At 41.2% G+C, this 21500-nt stretch overlaps 1 protein-coding gene across 1 annotated transcript in view; it reads right to left on the minus strand.

The window, feature by feature from the left end:
* Nucleotides 1–1052: 1052 nt before the first annotated feature.
* The window catches only part of ABHD5 (abhydrolase domain containing 5, lysophosphatidic acid acyltransferase), a 49939-nt gene continuing 29491 nt past the window's right edge, over nt 1053–21500 (minus strand). Inside the window, 5 exon segments of the mRNA XM_061195260.1 lie at nt 1053–2398; nt 2989–3175; nt 7288–7399; nt 10469–10623; nt 20218–20590. Coding sequence (XP_061051243.1) covers nt 2309–2398; nt 2989–3175; nt 7288–7399; nt 10469–10623; nt 20218–20590 — 917 coding nt within the window. The 3' untranslated portion in view covers nt 1053–2308.

Here is a 21500-nt window from a genome sequence, read left to right on the forward strand (position 1 = left end):
TTTCATTTTTACAGTTGGGTCTCTAATCCATTTGGATTTTATCCTTCTGTACAGTGTGAGAGATGGATTCAATTTTATTATCTTCCAGGTGTTTAACCACATTTGTCTCGACACTGTTTTTAAAGTCTTTTTCTCCACCAGTAAGATGGTTCCTTTATCATATACTAAATTCCTGGATTTTTTCTCAATTTTTTATAGTATGTTATAATATCTAGTAGTGCTATCCCTCCTTCATTTTCTGTAAGATAAAGTACATTGTACATAATTTAGCAAAGATCAAATACTGAAATAGATTTTTTTTTTTAAAGAAAACATTTAGGACCCACTCTATTTTCAGGAATTCAAGGATTGGGAACTTCTGTGTTAGCTCAATCTTCACAAAATTACATATACAATAGCCCAAGGTAAAACTCACCTTTTAAAAAGAATTATGGCAATATTTTTCATAGAAACCAAAATTAGTTGTTAGGAAAATAAGTTCCACTTGACACCTGGGTACATCTTTTCCCTGAATCACTTGGCACATCTATGGCTAGAAGCCCCATCTACTAAGTGAACCTAGTAAACTTCCCTCTAAGGTCTGAGACCACGTTTCCAGTGCAGAAACCCTCCTGTACGACTGAAAACTGTCATTCACCCAGCAAAGGAAAATTAAGAGAGACTGGAGAGCGTGTCAAATAAAAACACCAAAAATGACCCAAATTATCTGCACCACTTATAGGTTTGAATCTGGCCATCCAAGATACAAACTAAAAAAGTAAAGACTACTTTTATTCTCAAGGTAGAGAAATCTGACTTGGCTCTCCTGTTACCTTCTGCACTAACCTAGTCCATCCCACAACTGAGACAAATTGCTCACTGGGAAGCTACTTGTCGTGCTTCAGTGAAATGTGCCTATTTTTTGGGCAGGGGAGATGTTGAAAACAGAACATTCCTCTTCCTCACAGTTAATCAACAGTGATACAACCTTACATTTCCTAACAGCTAAAGATTTCCTAATTAATCATTTTTTAAATGCAACAATCAAAACTATGAAGTCATTATTTGCTCTAGTTCACTGTTTTTATTTACATAACCACCTTTCTCCTAGACAAGCAACATTAAGCAAAACATAAGGCAAAGATGACTTGCTGGTGACCATCCTATTCAACTTCCTTTTGCGGAGGGTCTTCTCAGTAGTAGCCAGTTACCACATGGAGCTTTTTCACAGTTTCAGAGAAGCTTTCCTTGTATTAAAAACAGCAAGAAAGTGCTACACTTGATGGTGGTTACTGTCAAATAGTTCAATCAACCTTACAGAATTTTTGTAATATAACTTCAAGTATGTAAGTTATTTAATCAACACAAAACTCTTAAAAAAACAAAACAAAAAAACCCCCAAGTACTAGCTGACTTCTGGTGCCATGAGATATAATAGCACCACCGATTTTTATATTTTAGTGGTAAAAATGCAATCCAGTTTTAGCACCCGTCTACAAGAGTTAGATGAAAACATATGATTTGGCTTACTGGAAGGTAACAGTCTTAGTGACCCCTCAGTGAGGAAATCTGTTCCTTCTGCTGCATGCTGGCTCAAAGAAAAGAATAACAGTATTAATGGGGGAAAATAGGATAGACTTTTAGTTAAGGTTTTTCAGTACTTGAAATACTTAAGGATGGATCACATTTAAAACTGTGAACATGGTTTTGCAGCCTTAAATAGAGAACAGAGGAAAATCAGAAAAATCAATGCTAGAAATCAACTCCCATCTTTTTAACCAAAACCCTGTCTCAACACTCCATTTCAAAAACGAAGTGAAGCATTCTAAGAAAGTGACAAATTTTTACATAAAAACACACCAAATTTTGTTTAACTCTATCAGTTATTAGACATGGTATATATAAGCAAGGAAAATAAGGTGCACCTCTACATTATATAAAATAATAAACCCAGAAATCACTTTTTAAAATTGGCAATACAGACTGCAATATAAAAAATACTTGATATAGCAAAGTTAGATAGAAATAAAAATTTCAGTTGAAAAATTACAATATTTCAGTACAGCAGAGGGACAAATAACCTTTTATTAAAGCCACTAGATTTGGAGACTCTTGTATATTTTGATTTTGGAGAAAGGAAAGTCATTCTTCCAGAAGGCACTAACTGGTTTAAATGTGCTAGCAGCTTCATAAAGAAAACATGGGGAAAGTACAGTCAAGAAGACTGCCTGGTTCTCATGTGAGATTCCTTACTCTGCATCGCAGCCTGCAAATTATTGCTGAGGAACTGTATTAGCCATGTGCATTTCCCACATCATCTGCAGTGTGCTCAGTCCACAGTGTCACAGATCTCCTTCACTTTCTGGTTAAAGTCTTCTGGTTGATCTGCATACACATAATGCCCTGCTCCGAGAATGGCCTAGGAAAGGAAAAGCAGTCAGATGGTCAGTGAGTAAAAGCATCTAATAAAACACAATGACACACACAAAGACACTCAGCAATGAAAGTGAGAACAGCTAGACATAAAACATAAAAGAAAAAGCAATACTGATCTGTAGTAACTATTATATACTTTATTAAATAAAGGATCTGAGAATAAAGAGAAAATCCAGTGAACCTTACTAAAATTTTAATATGCAAAAATAACATTCTAAATTGACCTCTAACAATAGGGCCAACAGAAACACTGAACAAAGTAAGAATGTGCTGCCTTGGGAGGTGGTCGCAGTGCTATTGGACCTGTCTGTCCCTCTTTCAGTCTCTCCCACTGCGGAGATGCTGTGGCTCTAGGACAGACAAGGGCCTAAGAATGGGGATTTGCTGTCTGGACATGAAGATTTGTATGGGTCAAACCCTGCCCCCATCACAAGTGACAGCAGGTCTCTGACCAAGGCTGCAGGTATAGCTTAGATGTGAAAGCACAGGGATGACCTGAAATCTCACTGAAAGCAAAGATAATAGAACAGACTTCACCTACAACTATAAACCAAAAATAAACCACACACTTACTATCGTCTTCACATATGAATGTGGTCGTAATGACTGGATGCTGGTGCCAGAATTGCCATCTATGCAGGATCGGGCGCCATAGATCACCGAAACTGGAATGTCAGGGTGCATTTTACCAATTCGCTGCAGCATTGGTCTTTTTGCCCATCCATAAGGGACAGTCATATTTCTGAACGCAGTCTCACCACTTAAAGGGAGAAAATCATATGTATGATTCTGGGGGATAAGTATGTATCACACTCCCACCTCTATCAAAACACACTCATATTTAGCTTCTCCTCCTTTTCTATGTAACCGCAGCTTACATAGAAAATAATTTACTAGGAAATGTAAGGAACAAACCCCACAGAAGATATATGCTTTTGTTAGATAAACAAGGATGCTTTAAACTCTAAAAATACTCTAAAAAAAATGATCATCTTCCAAATCAAAACATGCAACCCTAAGTCCCTATCATAAAATCATCAAATTTCCTGTGGGGATAACTGAAATATGTTTTTTCACTCTAACTTATTTACAAGGCAGCTTTTCCACATGTTCATGGCACCAGCATTTTACCTACAATGGCAAAACCAATACCAAGATAAGAACAAATTCAGCTTAAGTATTCTTTGTGTATTGTTTATATTTAAAATTTTCTGCCTGTTATGACGTTTGCCATCTTTAAAAACCTTTCCGGCCGGGGAGAGACAGCCTCCTGGAGCTAGCCAATTCGTAGAGACAGCAAAGGACTCAACTGGGATTGCCTTTATATGCAAACTAACCAATCCAGAGCTGCACCTCTTGTGGCTGGCTTGCACATCCCCGGAGGCAATGTTCCTCTGCCTTAATCATCCCAGGGCCAGGTGCCAGACAACTAGAAACCGCCCCTATATCTTAGTGCGCACTGAAATTATTCAACTAGCAAATCCTACACTGCCCACCCTGCGCTGCCTTGCCTCTCCTGCAGAACCCAGTAAAGGCTCCTGCCTGGACTTCCCTTCACTCCTGTCTTCTGCCACCTGACCAAAATCTGGAGCGTCCCCCATGACCCTTCACAGCATTCAGTGACCCCCTCTGTAGGACCTGTGAGTAAACTAAACTTTGTTTTCTTGAGCCTCTCCTATGTCTTCTCTCATGGCCACAGCTGACTGACCGTCACATAAAATACAGAACATTTGGCAAACTCCTAGGACATATCCATTCTGCCGTCATTTTTCTTCTTTCCTTGTACTAGGTGTGCTTCTGAACGGCCGTTTATGAATTCAAGTTCCACCACAAGAAAGGCAACAAACTAGGATTACACAGGCACACGTAATCATGAAATGTGAGTAGGTAAAGAACAAACCACTAAGACCATGCAGGAAAACAGATGATGTCCCTGGAACAGGCCACTAAAAACTGTTGAAACAAGTCAATGAAGTGTGTAGACCTAATCCACCAGACCCAACTGCCTGGTGAGTCACAACACATCAAACCCTTGGCGGACCCCCAAACCTCTCCAGCCTCCCTCACCTTTGGCAGAGAACCTCTTACCTACTTTATTAAAAAGACTGAGGCTACAGCTATACCTCAAGTGCTCTCATGGCCTCAATCTTTTTAATAAAGTCTGTGTACATATTCTCTGACAGAAGGGAGAGAGGCACCAAAAAAAAAAAAAAAAGTGAAGGAGGCTGTCTCTGCATCTCACCTCTCAGCCTTTCACCCAAGTTTCAGTCTTAGAAAGGATGAGGTACCACTTTTATATTCTAAAGTATGGTCTATGGCTAGAATCATCTGAAGCATTTGTTAAAGATGCAGCCCAGAACTGCTGAATTAGAGTCTTAGAGACAGAGTTCAGGTACCACTTTTTTTTTTTTAATATTCAATGGTCTTCATTACAATTATTATTATTTTACATCTTTATTGGAGTATAATTGCTTTACAATGTTGTGTTAATTTCTGCTGTACAACAAAGTGAATCAGCTATATGCATACATATATCCCCATATCCCCTCCATCTTGTGTCTCCCTCCCACCCTCCCTATCCCACCCCTCTAGGTGGTCACAAAGCACCGAGCTGATCTCCCTGTGCTATGCAGCTGCTTCCCACTAGCTATTTTACATTTGGTAGTGTATATAAGTCAATGCTACTCTCTCACTTCGTCCCAGCTTACCCCTCCCCCTCCCCATGTCCTCAAGTCCACTCTCTACGTCTGTGTCTTTATTCCTGTCCTGCCCCTAGGTTCATCATAACCAATTTTTTTAGATTCCATATATGTGTTAGCATACGGCATTTGTTTTTCTCTTTCTGACTTACTTCACTCTGTATGACAGACTCTAGGTCCATCCACCTCACTACAAATAACTCAATTTCTTTTGTTTTTATGGCTGAGTAATATTCCACTGTATATACGTGCCACATCTTCTTTGCCCATTCATCTGTCAGTGGACACTTAGGTTGCTTCCACGTCCTGGTTATTGTAAGTAGTGCTGCAGTGAACATTGTGGTATATGTCTCTTTTTGAATTATGGTTTTCTCAGGGTATATGCCCAGTAGTGAGATTGTTGGGTCATATGGTAGTTCTATTTTTAGTTTTTTAAGGAACCTCCATATTGTTCTCCATAGTGGCTGTATCAATTTACATTCCCACCAACAGTGCAGGAGGGTTCCCTTTTCTCCACACCCTCTCCAGCATTTATTGTCTGTAGATTTTTTGATGATGGCCACTCTGACTGGTGTGAGGTGATACCTCATTGTAGTTTTGATTTGCTTTCCTCTAATGATTAGTGATGTTGAGCACCCTTTCATGTGTTTGTTGGCAATCTGTATATCTTCTTTGGACAAATGTCTATTTAGGTCTTCTGCCCATTTTTGGATTGGGTTGTTTGTTTTTTTGATATTGAGCTGCATGAGCTGCTTGTATATTTTGGAGATTAATCCTTTGTCAGTTGCTTCGTTTGCAAATATTTTCTCCCATTCTGAGGGTTGCCTTTTCATCTTGTTTATGGTTTCCTTTGCTGAGGCACCACAGTTTTGACAAACTCCTCCAATAATTCTGGTACAGAACCCAGCACAAGAACTGGAGCTCTCATCGTCATACTCCATTCTTGATCCTCTCCCTAACGACTGTAGGCTCTGTCTTCCAGGCTCCTCCCGGCTCGTCAAGACTTTCAGGCTCTGTTTTCTCCACCGGCGCCTTGTACACAACATCCACAAGTCATTTAAAAAAAAAAGAAAAAGAAATACCTTTGCTTGGCCCTCTTGCTCCCTCTAACGACTATGCTCTCTCTCATAATCACTGTCAAAATTCATGCAGACTCCCCTTCCCCTTGCCCCTCACTTACTCCTCACCGCTGCAGCAGTGTTTCTCATGCTGACACACAGACTTGAAGAAGTGCTGAGTAAAAGAAGGGCGCAATCAGCAAATGAACTTGAAAATGCTGCCTAGTATCTCCCACGCACCTGGGAGATTCAAAACCCTTCCTCTTGGGCTTCCCTAGTGGCGCAGTGGTTAAGAATCCGCCTGCCAATGCAGAGGACACGGGTTCGAGCCCTGGTCCAGGAAAATCCCACATGCCACGGAGCAACTAAGCCCGTGTGCCACAGCTACTGAGCCTGTGCTCTAGAGCCCACAAGCTACAGCTACTGAAGCCCGCGAGCCTAGAGCCCGTGCTCCACAACAAGAGAGGCTGCCACAATGAGAGGCCCACGCACCACAACGAGGAGTAGCCCCCGCTCACAACTAGAGAAAGCCTGCATGCAGCAATGAAGACCCAACGCAGCTGAAAATAAAAAACAAACAAACAACAACAACAACAAAAACCTTTGGCTTAAAAAACAGTTCTAAGAAGATCCATGGTACAGAAAACCATTCTTGTTTAACCCAGAACTCCTTTTTTGTAGAACATTCATACTCATTTGGGAATGTTGCTTTATTTGAAATTCTTCTTTCTCTCTCAACTCTGACCACCTTAACGAGATGCCCAAGACCAAGACTTCCCTCAACTATCCACAGGCACCTTAGGGGAAGAAAGTATGTCTGGCTTTTTAATCTCTCATCAGAAGCCGGTACAATGTTTTACATAGTAGGTGCTCCATGAATAGACGAGTAAATTAAGAAGTGTTAGCAACTAGAGAGAAAGCCCTCGCACAGAAACAAAGACCCAACACAGCCATAAATAAATAAATAAATAAATAAAAAGAAGTGTTAGTCATTTAACTACTTGTCCTTTTAAATTTAGTCATTTACATACTGATAAAAATCTCCTGGACTATTCATATATTTTCAAAAAATAAAAGTCTAAAACACAAACACAGTAAATTTAGATAAACCTTACCTCGGAGTCTGGACATTACAGTGGTAAATGTATTCTGTCACAGTATCATCTGCAAACATTGAAGAATACTTCCGTTTGAAATCAGGCCTTAAACGCTGTACTAGACTTAAACCTATTTAATAGAAAACAAACATTTTAAATTATATGTATGTTTTAAATTATAATTTAATTTATATACAACTATAGAAGAGTTTAGTGTTTGCTTCTATAATGAGCACTACATGCTACATTACACATGTATTCAAATATGTATTTTAAGTGGAAAAAAGCACAGATCCTAGAAACTGCTCTCCTCAAGTTCCCTAAGGAAAGATTAAAATAAGAATAAAAGTCTGTCATATGTTGACTTACTAATATGCTTTAGGAGCTCAGAAACAGTTGCCTAAGACTTGTTTTTGTAGGAAAATAAATTCTATTAAACAAGGGAGGTGAATAGGACAGCTCATACATAAAATTAACTTAATAATTTGTACTTCTTCCACAATTACAACACATTAGCATCTACATGAAGTGAATTGGTATATAAATATTTCTTGGGAAAATTAATTCAGAGTTTCTGCTTGGGACACTAGCAGAACTCCCCGCTAAGGCCATCCACAGTGGCTCCCACGGTCCCACCCCTGAGGTGAGAGGCAGGGCCAAGGCCCCCAAAGGAAAGAGGATGAAGAGCAGGAACGTTTGTCTGGTTACTGTTTTCCCTTTGGGGACCCAGGGACTGGCCGGTTTCCCTCTCTGCTGTCACTGCCCAATACTCCAGCAAGATCTTACTTCTTCACTGGCCCTGCCTTCCCATCGCTGAAGGAATTGCACAGCTCCACCAAGAATTCTCAGGATGCAGTGGACATACTGCATCACCCTCACCACCATGTGCAAACAGCAATGGGAAGCAGAGGACATGGCTTTAAAGGGCCCCTCCTAGGCATCCTCCCTCCCCCATCATCATCTCCTCGTTTCTTTTTATGCTTTACTTTTCCCATAATTGCTACCTGTGTAACTGTGATCAAGCAAAATCCACTTACATGCCAGGACTATAAAGCTCTTACGCAGCTCATCAAAGGAGGACCAGGCACCTAAGAAGGCGTGGCTCTACTGGGGAGGGCGGTGAAAAGAGGCTACCTACACGAGTACTGAGGGCATGCAGCGTGGTCACCAGTTCAGTCCCTGTGCCCTCTTGTCATTGCTGCAGTTCCGCTGCTCTCCCAAAGGGATGGCACTCAGGCAAGGGTCGGGGGGCCAGGCCTGGACAGGGGCAGCAGAATCTACAGTCACCTATGCAGCAGCTATTGCCACTCCCTCACCCCCCCGCCACACCTCTATTCTTTTCTTGCTAAGAGAACCTGACTTCTGCGTATCATTTAGGCAGCAACATGCCCAGGAAAGCAGGCCCCTCACTCCAGCCCCTGGGAACAAATGATGATTGATCAGTCATAGAAATTTCTTCTTTGCTGATGGAAGAACTAGGGGTGGGCAGAGACATAAGGAGAAGTCTGCTGGGGCTCCCAGGGAAGACCCCCTTCCCTGACAAAGAGCATCATGCTTTCCTTTCTTCTTGTTCAGAGAGCTTGTGAGATGATGCTTCCTGTCCTAGCAACCACTGAACAACTGTGAGGTAAAAGGTCAAGAGAAGCACATACACAGACCCAAACCCTAACATCAAGGAGCTAGCTTTGGGAACAAATGCTAAAACCACCTGCTTCCAGACTGCTTGTTAAGGAAATAATAAAAGGCCTTCTGGTTTAAACCGCTGAGGTCTTCAGTCACTTTCAGCCAAAAGCCCTCTTAACTGACATAAGCTGTAAGAGGGAAAGGCAGAGGTCCAGACCATCACCATCTGTGACAACAAGGGAAGGAAATTCCCTTGGCTGTGAGGCTGAGGCAGAAGAGCTGAGGGTCAAATAACTTAAATCAGAGACTAAACTCAAAATATGACCAGAAACACAAATCAGGAGTCCCCCAAATCTTTGTGGGAAAGGATGACTTTATCTTCTTAACACTCTGACATGACAGGGCAAGAAAGGAATCTGAGTGATGGTACCTGTTATCCTACGGTTGTCAGTCAGGTCAGGCTTTGTGACCTGCCAGCTGGACATCACTAACTGGCCAAAGGCTCCTCAACAGGTCACTGGGGCTAGCAGATAAACGCCCATGCCTGGGGCTAGCAGGTAAACTTCCCCAAGACACTGCTTGCTTGGCTTTTTTCAGAACGTTCAAGGTCACCTAACCTCATCCTTAGCATTTCCCACCTCCTCTGCTTGCTAATTATCTGTAATGTTTACAATATAAAGACCCTTTTAAAAAAAATAAATTTATTAATTTTTTTATTTATTTATTTTTAAAAATATTTATTTATTTATTTGGTTGTGCTGGGTCTTATTTATTTATTTATTTATTTATTTTTATATTTATTTTTGGCTGTGTTGGGTCTTCGTTTCTGTGAGAGGGCTTTCTCTAGTTGCGGCAAGCGGGGGCCACTCTTCATCGCGGTGCGCGGGCCTCCTCACTATCGCAGCCTCTCTTGTTGCGGAGCACAGGCTCCAGACGCGCAGGCTCAGTAGTTGTGGCTCACAGGCCTAGTTGCTCTGCGGCATGTGGGATCTTCCCAGACCAGGGCTCGAACCCGTGTCCCCTGCATTAGCAGGCAGATTCTCAACCACTGCGCCACCAGGGAAGCCCTATTTATTTTATTTTTGGCTGCATTGGGTCTTCATTGCTGCGCACGGGCTTTTCTCTAGTTGCGGCGAGCAGGGGCTACTCTTCATTGCGGTGTGCGGGCTTCTCATTGCGGTGGCTTCTCTTGTTGCGGAGCACGGGCTCTAGGCACGCAGGCTTCAGTAGTTGTGGCACGCAGGCTCAGTAGTTGTGGAGCACAGGCTTAGTTGCTGTGGCATGTGGGATCTTTCCGGACCAGGGCTCGAACCTGTGTGCCCTGCATTGGCAGGCAGATTCTTAACCACTGCACCACCAGGGAAGCCCTAAAGACTCCTTTTTAAGGAGAGGAGCCTGGTTTCATTCACCTTTATGCATGGACTGGTACTTGTTAGAGAAGGAGGAGAAAAAGCAAGGTTCAGTTTTTTTGTTTGTTTTTAAGATTTTAACTAACAATGGTGATCAGCAAATACTCCTCTATTGCTATGTATAAACATTTTGCTTTCCTAGGACACAGATACAAGCAAGCACTCACCAAAGGGTCCTGCAATCCTGAGGCTGGCTAAAGGGTTAAAGGGAGTCAATGCCGCTCCCAAGGCTCTGATCCAAATTGGAATTGGTCTCTCTTCATCAGCAAGGTCTGGTCGCTCAGGAAAACCCCAAGGCTCCACTAAAATGAGATGACTAACCCTGCTGGGGAAAGAAGAGACTTCAGATCATTTGGCAAATTCACCCTAGGACTATAAAGAACTCACATGATTCATAAAGTAAAAATAGAATGAACTTCCTTCAAAAACCTTGCATTAAAGAAAAAACTAATGACTGAACAGGCTACATCATGCTCTTATTACGCATAAATTGATGAGATTTGGTAGGATTTGAGAGTTGTTATGGTAGAAAGAGGGCTTCATTTTTAATCTATCTAAATGTGGATAGTAACGGATGTGTGAAAGGGTGTATGATAACTGCGGTTATTCTTGAGAAACAAGAAAAGACAGCATTTGTTGTTGTTTAAGCTACACTCTGGCAGATGATACAGATCACTGACCATTCAGAAAAATCCAATGGTTCCATGTATCTCATGGCTGACACTGCAGAAATGACTGGAGATTAATATTACACTCATAAAATAGCTTCAGACACCAACAATAGTTATCTCCTATGAACCAAATCATTCTAAAAATTTATGAGGCATTAGCACTTTAGGTGGATTCAAAAGGACTTTGAATGAACGTTTGACAAACACGAAGATAATGTAACAATATGGGCTGAAATTATACCCCTAGTTTGGGATTTCAGTTTGGTGAACAGGAACGCATTTACCCTGTGCATAACATCATGATACACTGGCATTAGATTCTGTTCTTAATCCTTTCCTAATTTTCTTCTTTACTTCAAAGAGACAGAAAAGCTTCATTCCAAACTCATATAAAAACTGTTTCATGTCACTAATAGTTTTAATTTTTCCATCTTAGGCCATCTTTCTGATGAGGGAAAACCAGAACCATGTCCTTGTGATTGTATCATGGTATAACACATCATGAAGATCTTCAACAAAACATAAATGTCCTGAAACAAAACGATGTTCAACTGTAGCCAAAACAGTCAACAAATGGCAGCAAAAATCTCCCAAGGGTGAACGGACACTGATTCTAAAGTCCCTTTCCTAAGTCATAATTGAAATAGAAAGGTAAAAAAACCAACATGGGAACAGACAACTATTATTTTCCCAATATAAGAAGTTTTCTTATTTTTGTCAGTACAGATAAGGATGAGTTAGTAATGAATCCTTTGCTCTGACTGCATTTTCTCAAACAGAAAGGTTCAGAGCACAGACCCAGAGCACAGAGCTCCAAGGACCCTTGGAGAATACTCAGCCCAATCTTTCATCTCATCAGATGAGAAGAAAACTGAGATGTACTATGTGACTCACTCCAGAACCTAAAGCTAGTCAATGCAGAACTAGGGCTGTGATCCTTATTTCCCAACCCCAGTGTACTAATAGATGCCAGCAAGCCATTTGGCAGAATGCTCTCTTCCCTAAGAACAGGCCAAGCAACATAAGATAAACGTATTCGTAAAGGTAGAGCTTAACTCTTATCAACTCTAGGCCAGTCCTAACACGATACTCTAAATTTCATAGCATCCAGATTTGTAGAATGTAACTATGAATCTGTGTGAATGTATGTCAAATGTGAGATTTCCATATACTTAGAGCGACATCACTGCTTAAAAGTTTTATGAGACTATTTTCTAATAGTGTATGGAAATGGAGGTGAAAATGAATTTTTTTTTTTAAAAGTTCTCTCTGATATTCTGACTGCCTCCTAAATTCCTATGACAGCCCACAGTGAGATTTGAGGGTCGAGGAGGGGGACACATGCCAGAGGTATGAGTGGAATTAATGAAACAGCCACCTAGTTGAAAGCAGCAAAGATTCATTTCGGGGAAACAGCTGGTATTATTCACTACTGACTTACCTAAAGAGAAAAACGAACTCTTTATTAAAACATACTCTACAGGAAAAGATGATTAAATTTTGTTACAAATTTGTTATGGGACCTTGCCCAGTCTGCTCTGGGCTCTTACTGACCTGCTAATCCAAGAAGGGGCAGGACAAAGGAAACTTGAGGGAGGAAAGTCTCACCTATCTCTAGTTAACTGATGGTATTGTTTTTGCCTTAGTTTTGGCTTGCCTTGTTTAGTATGGATCTACGAGATTTTAACAAGTTACACAGAGTACATATACAGGAGCAGATAACCTTTTTTTTTGAAACAGAGCAAGTTACCCCAACAGTTGTTTGATCCTATGCCTTCAGCCCAGCACATGGTAGATGCTCAGTAAACATTTGGAATATTGTGCTTTTCCAGTTTCCTTTTGACCCTTGTCTATAATGATGTACAAATTTTATAAAGTATAATCAGAGTAAGCATAGGAGTTAGTCCAGTCTGAATTTTTCTGGTCCCCTGGATGACACTAGAACATCACTGTTAAATATTTCTCATATTAATCTTGCAGGTCATTACTCATCAGTGGGTAGTAAAATCCACTTACAGAGTCAGAGCGAGTCTGTTTTTTAATAAAATTGTATAATTTGGAATAGAAAAATGTATCATATAACAAAACTTTTGTTTCAGACACACACATATAATCCTTACTGAGGGTTGTAGTCAAAAAAGTTGGAAAACAATTTTTTAAAAGCTCTGCAACAACGTCTAAACTGTAGTTATATATCATCTGCCTCCACTTGTAAAAAACCTCAGAAAATAACTGTCGCTTATTTTTGGTTGTAAGGATTTTAAATGAGATAGACCATGCAAAGCACTTAGGCTGGCGGCTATCAAATAACAAATACCCAGTAAATGCTAGCTAGTTATAGTAGCAAATACAGGAAGATTACTAGAGAATAATTCATTCCAGAAGCATGGGAAGACAGTGGCTGGGACCATGTAAGGAGCGAGTAATTTAACTTTTTTTATTCTTCAGAAGAGCTTTATCACAGGCTTTGGCTCACACTCCTTATAACCCTGCACCAGACCAAGTTCCCAGGCTATCTTCTCACCTGCTTCTCTAGTAAGAAGATTATCTCCTCATTTGCTAGGCGATATTTAGCTTTAATGTATATCCAAACTCATATGCTAATCCAGACTCCACCCTCTAATATCCCATAGAGGATAGCCTGATGGGATTGTTAGGTCACATCTAGGCTTAAGGAACAGGTCTAGCCAGACAGCATGAGAGTAATCCTATCAGACATGTTTATCAAGAATCAGAGGCTAGGGACTTCCCTGGTGGCGCAGTGGTTAAGAATCCACCTGCCGGGGGCTTCCCTGGTGGTGCAGTGGTTGAGAGTGTGCCTGCCAATGCAGGGGACGCGGGTTCGAGCCCTCTTCTGGGAAGATCCCACATGCCGTGGAGCAACTGGGCCCGCCACAATTACTGAGCCTGCGCGTCTGGAGCCTGTGCTCCGCAACAAGAGAGGCCGCGATAGTGAGAGGCCCGCGCACCGCGATGAAGAGTGGCCCCCACTTGCCGCAACTAGAGAAAGCCCTTGCACGGAAACGAAGACCCAACACAGCTAAAAATAAATAAATAAATAAATAATAAAAATAAAGGAATTCCTTTAAAAAACAAAAAAAAGAATCCACCTGCCGGGCTTCCCTGGTGGTGCAGTGGTTTAGAATCTGCCTGCCAATGCAGGGGACACGGGTTCGAGCCCTGGTCTGGGAAGATCCCACATGCTGCGGAGCAACTGGGCCCGTGAGCCACAACTACGAGCCTGCACATCTGGAGCTTGTGCTCCACAACAAGAGAGGCCGCGATAGTGAGAGGCCCGCACACCGCAATGAAGAGTGGCCCCCGCTTGCCCCAAGTAGAGAAAGCCCTCGCACAGAAATGAAGACCCAACACAGCCAAAATTAAATAAATAAATAAATTTATTTAGAAAAAAAAAGAGGTATATCTCAAAGGAATTTATGGGGACTTAAAAAAAAAAAAAAGAATCCGCCTGCCAATGCGGGGGACACGGGTCCAAGCCCTGGTCCGGGAAGATTCCACATGCCATGGAGCAACTGAGACTGTGCACCACAACTACTGAGTCTGTGCTCTAGAGCCCACGAGCCCCAACTACTGAGGCCCACGTGCCTAGAGCCCGTGCTCCACAAGAAAAGCCACTGCAATGAGAAGCCTGCGCACCGCAACGAAGAGTAGCCCCCACTCACCACAACTAGAGAAAGCTCGTGCCCAGCAATGAAGACCCAACGCAGTGCCCCCCTCCCCTAAAGAAAAGAAAGAGAAAAAAAAAAAAAGAATCAGAGGCTAATGCAAACTACAGGAAAAACAAAGAACCAGCAAAGCAGGAACACGAGAAGAGCTCATCAGTTTAGAAACATAATGAGGCATTCTTCTCCAGGTTAGTCATTAGAGTAGGTCTTGAGTTTGAAGATGGTGAGCAGATTACAGCCTACAGGGCAAAGAAGTAGGTAACACCTGCTCCAACATGCTGGGACAGCTGAGTCTAAATGCTAACAAGTCTGTGGAAACCTGACTTTCACAAGACTTGAAGTCAGCAACCAGCCAGAAGTAATACAACAACAGGAATGACCAGACCCAGAACCAAAATGTACAAAGGAGTTTACAGGACCTACTAAGGAACAAGGAAAAGGACTAGAAAGAACTCGAGTCAGTGCACAAATGAGGCATTCTCAAAAAGAAGTTAGCCCCAGATAGTTCCCATTGGTTCCAAGCCACTGAGGGGAGGATGGGGCACAGAACAATAAACTTAAATACCTCCAACTTCGAGTCAAGTAGAACAGTCCTTCTTCTCAAGACGGGCTGATAAGAAATGCTCAGCCCAGCTCCACATAGTCTGGAGAAAGGAGACAGAGCCAGCCAAGGTCAAAAGCAAGATGATCTGAAAACCTTTTAGTGGAGAAGACCAGTTGTAACCTATACTGTTGTGACTTGGAATGGATCTCTTTGCTAAACACTTTCTAAGTTAATAAAAGTTTTCATAGTGTCCTTTTCCTTAGTTTATAACAAATACCTATAAAATACAGATAGTCTCTGTATGGGATCCTGAACAGCAGGGGCCAGAATGAAAAGGAAAATTAAAAGGAAAAACTGAGTACACAGATGAAAGAAAGGAGATGGTATCTTTGGCTATTATTGCTGGTTTCCTCTATTCCCTTTGTTCCCCCCTTAAAGTGATCAGACACTGCTTGATGAAGAAGATTTTACAGAGTGGCAGCCCAAGACACCTCACACAGTGGTCCTGTTTAATTAATGCAGCACATTAATCTACAAGTAAAATTACAGACAACATCTCTAATTATTGCACATCAAGGTAAGAGAACGGAGATGAACTAAGGTCATTTTAGGGGAAGGAACATGGGGTTTATGCCTCCATTTGGAGTTATCTATTAATCAGTTCATAACTTCTCTGCCCACCAACCACACAGCCTTTCCAGAATGGCCCAGATGTCCCCCTAGAACAGGGCCTTCGCAATTTTTGTCCCTACTACCTAGAATGCTCTCCTGCTACATCCCTTTGAGACCTCCGCCTCAGCTCGAATTATACTTCTTTAGGGTACCATAATGGACCTGAGACTGGGTCAGATATTCATCAAGATTTCTCACAGCTGTCATGCTACTCATATGGTTGTGTCTTTTCCCCCAATGCACTGTAAGTCTTACAAGCACACAAAGTCACTCAACATTATTTAAACAGAACCAACCTGTTTATTTCAATGGAGGACTCATCCAGGTACTTTTACATAAAGTATCACAATTGCTGAATACTCAGTTTTTCATCGATATCAAGAATCTGGGGAAAATATGGGATCACTGCCACAAGTTAGGCTATAGAACAACTTTTATGGACAGAGGCACTCTGCTGCTCATAGAGATGAAGCACACAGGTTGACCTAATGTACCAAAAATTGGAAAAAAATTAGTTTTTATTTGTTTTCTATTATTAGAATCCTTCCTGATCAAGTACATTAAACTAGGCATTTTCACGCTTCTCCTCAAACTGTCCTATAAAAATAAACAAAGAATGAAAGAATGGGGCTGCCCATAAAAGATTAAGGGCAGAAATAGGTATGGATTGGGACATAAGTCCCAACAAGTAAAAAAAGTGTTGTCTTTGTGTTTTTTTCCTCCATGCATAGAAACAATAGAAATTAAAGAGCTGTGGTTTTACTTAGGAGAAAAAAAAGTACAGATTATATCTGTCATACCTGAGGAGGCAAAGAAAAAAGTCATATTCTCAAAGTCCACTTGAGAAAAAAGAGAGAGAGATAAGATGCACAGTTTGAGTGAAGGAAATTAACTGAACCTCATTTGGTCTCTATTAGACCATTTTTCCCCTCCTCTCACCCCACCCCACCAAAATCTTTCTGAAACTCAAAGATTTAATCTCATGACAGCATAATAAAAATGGTCCTTGTAGGGGAGGCTATGCATGTGTAGGAACAAGGATTACATGGGAAATCTCTGTACCTCCCTCTCAAAACAGCTCTAAAAAAAGTTTTTTAAAAAGGTTCTTGGATCAAGTTAAAGTTGGATAAGTGACATTTAGAGTAGATAGTTACTTACAATACGAAACAGACCACTCCGCTGCACCAGAGAAAATATGTGTATGCCGCCAAGCAGCTTTTCTGGCTCAGGTAAAACCTCTCAAGATCACACAGATGGCAACCCTGACAACCACCCGTCTGCTTAGTAGGAGTGCAACTTGAAGAAACAGCTAATGCTAAATCTCACTCACTATGAGGCTTGCTATAATTATGAACACTTACACTGGTAGCAATCAATTGTGTTTAACTACGTTTGGATCTGTGAGTCTGCTGAACTGTTCTATTAACCATAACTTCTGATCTTCTATGGAAATCTAGATGAATTTGCTTAGTCAGGATCGAGCAAAAAAAGTTGCTGTAAGGTAAGACATTAACACAAATGGGGACCATTACGGAGCAGTGAGGACGTCTGCAGCAAAGGAGATGATGTCTCTATAAGAACAGAGACATTCTTATTCACTGATCTTTTTCTTCTCCGGTAAAAGAGAAGTGTTCCAAGGAAAGCCATCCCGAAAAGCAACATAGGAAAAAAGCTAGGGGGAAGGAGAACCCTAGAGGTTAACTGCCACCTTCCTATACTGTGTGCTACACTGCGGTATCATCTGGTCTATACTTACTAATCATACAAAATATGTATATACGTAATGTATATGTTAGAAAAAGCATTGTCACTAATCTTTTCTCACACATACACACAAAATGATCCCAACTTTATTTCGACTGTAACTTGGTTTTATGAGACATACTAACTTAAGATGCAAAATAACTGGTCAAAAGGCATAAAACTGAAATCTTCCCTTGTTTACATTTACATGTCTGAAAACTACTTTTCTCCCACAAAGAAAATGGAAAAGTATAACATGACCACTCCCACCTCTTGATACGTTTCTGCACAATGCAAAGAGAAAGCAGAAAAAAAGAACATAAAATGGTAAACATGAATTTAGTTTTCAATTCTCTTTCTCAGATTAATCTGTTCAAGAAATATTACTGGGCACTCACTATGTGCCAAGCAGAGTGTTATGTATGGACTTCATTCATGATTTGGGATATCTGAAAATCCAGAGAACCTCGTTATTTTGAAATTAACTTGTGTTTAATAATTCAATTTTTATGCAGTTAAAAATATAGGCTTGACTATCCAACATGTTCTGTAGAGTTTCACTCAATATTTGGTAGCAATCAGCCAATTTAAACATGCTAATTATTTCAAGCATTCTGTTATTTATGTATTGCTAATACTTAGTGGTTCTTGGTCTTGACACAGTACTTTAGTTTTATTTCTAGTTATTAGGCACAAACATTCAAAAATCAGTTCTAAAATGTAGTCAGTCCAACGCAGGGATCACTGGCTTTGTTTCATATACTTGTTCAGCCCCCCAATGTCATTCAAAGTATGTTGCCATTCTCTCTTTTTTAAATTAATTAATTAATTTATTTATTTATGGCTGTGTTGGGTCTTTGTTTCTGTGCGAGGGCTTTCTCTAGTTGCGGCAAGCGGGGGCCACTCTTCATCGCAGTGCGCGGGCCTCTCACTATCGCGGCCTCTCGTTGCGGAGCACAGGCTCCAGACGCGCAGGCTCAGTAGTTGTGGCTCACGGGCCTAGGTGCTCCGCGGCATGTGGGATCTTCCCAGACCAGGGCTCGAACCCGTGTCCCCTGCATTGGCAGGCAGATTCTCAACCACTGCGCCACCAGGGAAGCCCTCATTCTCTTTTATAGGTGGTTTTAAAGTGGTCATTCCCTTCGGAATCACTGAAGCCCCTTATTTCTTTAGAGCATTTCACAACTGTAAATGAAAATCTCACCAACTGACCTAAACAGTAGATAGCCATGAAGGGTCAGGATCCTAAGACTAGGGTTTCATGACCAGAGCTTAGCTCACTGAGTCCCATGTCACATCTCCAGGGAATAAATACCACAAGACAGACAAAATAAACACCTGATACGAAACAAAGGAAACCCAACCCCCCCACAAATAGCCCTGTTGCATTATACCAGAAGAGTAATCTTCTCTTTCTTTCTCTACAAATACAGCTAGTTGTTCATCACTGAGAGGAGGACTCAATAAAAGACAGTAATCCCTGAAAGCCAACCAGAAGAAGAAAATCTGGATTTCTTTTGAAAGCACAGGTCTGCCAGGTGACAAGACTATTTTACCATCTAGCACACATAGGACTATGAACTCTCCAGAAAAATCAAGCGTAAATGCTGAAGTTTAGACAAAGAATCTATAGAGAAAAAGTTGGCCGTTCCAGAGGAAGATAACCTCAGGTACACAGGGCTGCTGCCTCACATGTCAAATTCTGTGTCAACAGCACACCTGGAGTTATGCAGTGGGGCAGCCTGACCCATGCGCTCTGAAAATGACCCTCATCCCATTCACAGACCTCAATGTCAGTCAGTCGCAATTCTGGATTAGTCCCTTAGTCCAACGGAAAAATACAGTGGCAACACAAAAACGCTGATCCTTTTCGTTTCTTTCCAAAAGATGAACAAAACAAAAATAAGCTTTGCTTCTATTTTCTGAGCACTCAAATGTGACCTCCCCCCAGATTAGCAACATAAATAATAGGAAATAGCATAAGAAAATAAGAAAGGAAGAGATGTTACAAAGATTCTGAAGTAAACACTCATTAATTCAATGACTCAGAAAAAAATGCTATAGCAATAAAGTTTAGGGCACAGTATAATAATAAAAAAAAAGCTAAAAGATATTCTATGCAGGTGTATTTTCTGTAGCTTAGAGATGAGGAAACTAAAATTTAGAGATTAAGTGATTTGCTCTAAGCCATAAAGATAGCACTAGCACCTACGTCTTCTAATTTCTAACCTCTGGTTTCCTACTGCAGCTTACTAAAACCTGGAAAAGGTTAGGAAAAGCCTGCTGGATCCATAGGTCTAATGATAATAATAACTGTAAACAATAACAACACAACAGTTTTTACTCGTGGCTTAAATTGTGTACATTCTAAGTCTAACAAATAGAAAGTCCTTTCACAAGCCTCCTACCAATGTGTAGCATGTAATAGGAAAACCTGACAACATTATTTCTGCTACTAAATTGGCCATCAGTTGTGGCTATTCAGTCTACAGGGTCCTTTAAGACAATATCTGTCTTATAAGGTTCAGACACCAACAACCACCAAAGAGGGGAACTGGAAACCAGCGCTTGGGTGCCTCTCTTTTGTCACCATCACTTACCTTGATGGGTACTTCAGTGAGTAAGCAGCAGCCAGGAACCCACCCAGGTTGTGTCCAAGCAAAATCATTTTGTCCAATCCTAATGCACATCTCCACTCTTCAATGGATTCCACAAACTGATTCTCTACTTCTTCTGCATCATTGTCAAATCTGGGTCTGCTACTTCGTCCAAAGCCCAGCAGGTCAAAAGCATAGACAGGTCTATTGGTGCAAAGATCTCCAAAATTCAGTGCCCAGAGTCCGAGACCTCCTCCAAAACCATGGAGGAGGACAAGTGGAGTCTTATTTGAAATATTATGAGAAAGCTTCAGTGTCCATATTTTATTTCCATTAGATATACGAACAGGTCCTTTTTTGTATGTGCAGGGGACACCTAATGGAAACATAAAAGAGAAATTCTGCTTAGTGTCACTACTTCTGAGAAGGGGAGTATTCTCAGAGCAATCAGAAATTAATAATCTAGAAACCATCTGGTATTCATTTATATGAGTTTAGCCTTTATTATATCAGCCCTAAAAAAAAAAGTGCACATTTTATTGAAGCAATTCTTTTTTTCTTTAATTTTATTTATTTGTTTGTTTGTTTACTTATTTATTTTTGGCTGTGTTGGGTCTTCGTTGCTGAGCGCGGGCTTTCCCTAGTTGTGGCGAGTGGGGGCTACTTTTCATTGTGGTGCACAGGCTTCTCATTGCAGTGGCTTCTCTTGCTGCAGAGCACGGGCCCTAGGTGAGTGGGCTTCAGTAGTTGTGGCACGCAGGCTCAGTAGTTGTGGCTTGTGGGCTCTAGAGCGCAGGCTCAGTAGTTGCGGTGCACACACTTAGCTGCTCCGCAGCACGTGGCAGCTTCCCGGACCAGGACTCAAACCCATGTCCCCTGCACTGGCAGGCGGATTCTTAACCACTGCGCCACCAGGGAAGTCCCAAAGCAAGTATTTCTTAATTACCATGTTTTACATCTTGGTGGTAAGATCTATCTCACACAAGTCTCAAGCAACCGTGGCCTAGGTTTTCTGGCAAGTCATGTCAGCTCTTTGGACTTCTTTCCATATCTATCAGTTGAGGGTACTGGAGTGGAACTCAGTGGCTGCTGAATCCATTATTTTAAAGTCTCTAGCTTTACAGACAACAGAATACTACCTTGTATGTGTAGAACACTTGAGGATTAAGCATTGAACATTGAACTCAGACTCAAAAGAAACATTTTTTTCCTAAAACATCATCATGAATTTAGGGAAGGATTAACATGGATTAAACACATAACTGAAATCTTAAGTCATCATAACG

This window comes from Eubalaena glacialis, chromosome 7 (genome assembly GCF_028564815.1).
Source record: "Eubalaena glacialis isolate mEubGla1 chromosome 7, mEubGla1.1.hap2.+ XY, whole genome shotgun sequence".
NCBI classification, from domain to species: domain Eukaryota; kingdom Metazoa; phylum Chordata; class Mammalia; order Artiodactyla; family Balaenidae; genus Eubalaena; species Eubalaena glacialis.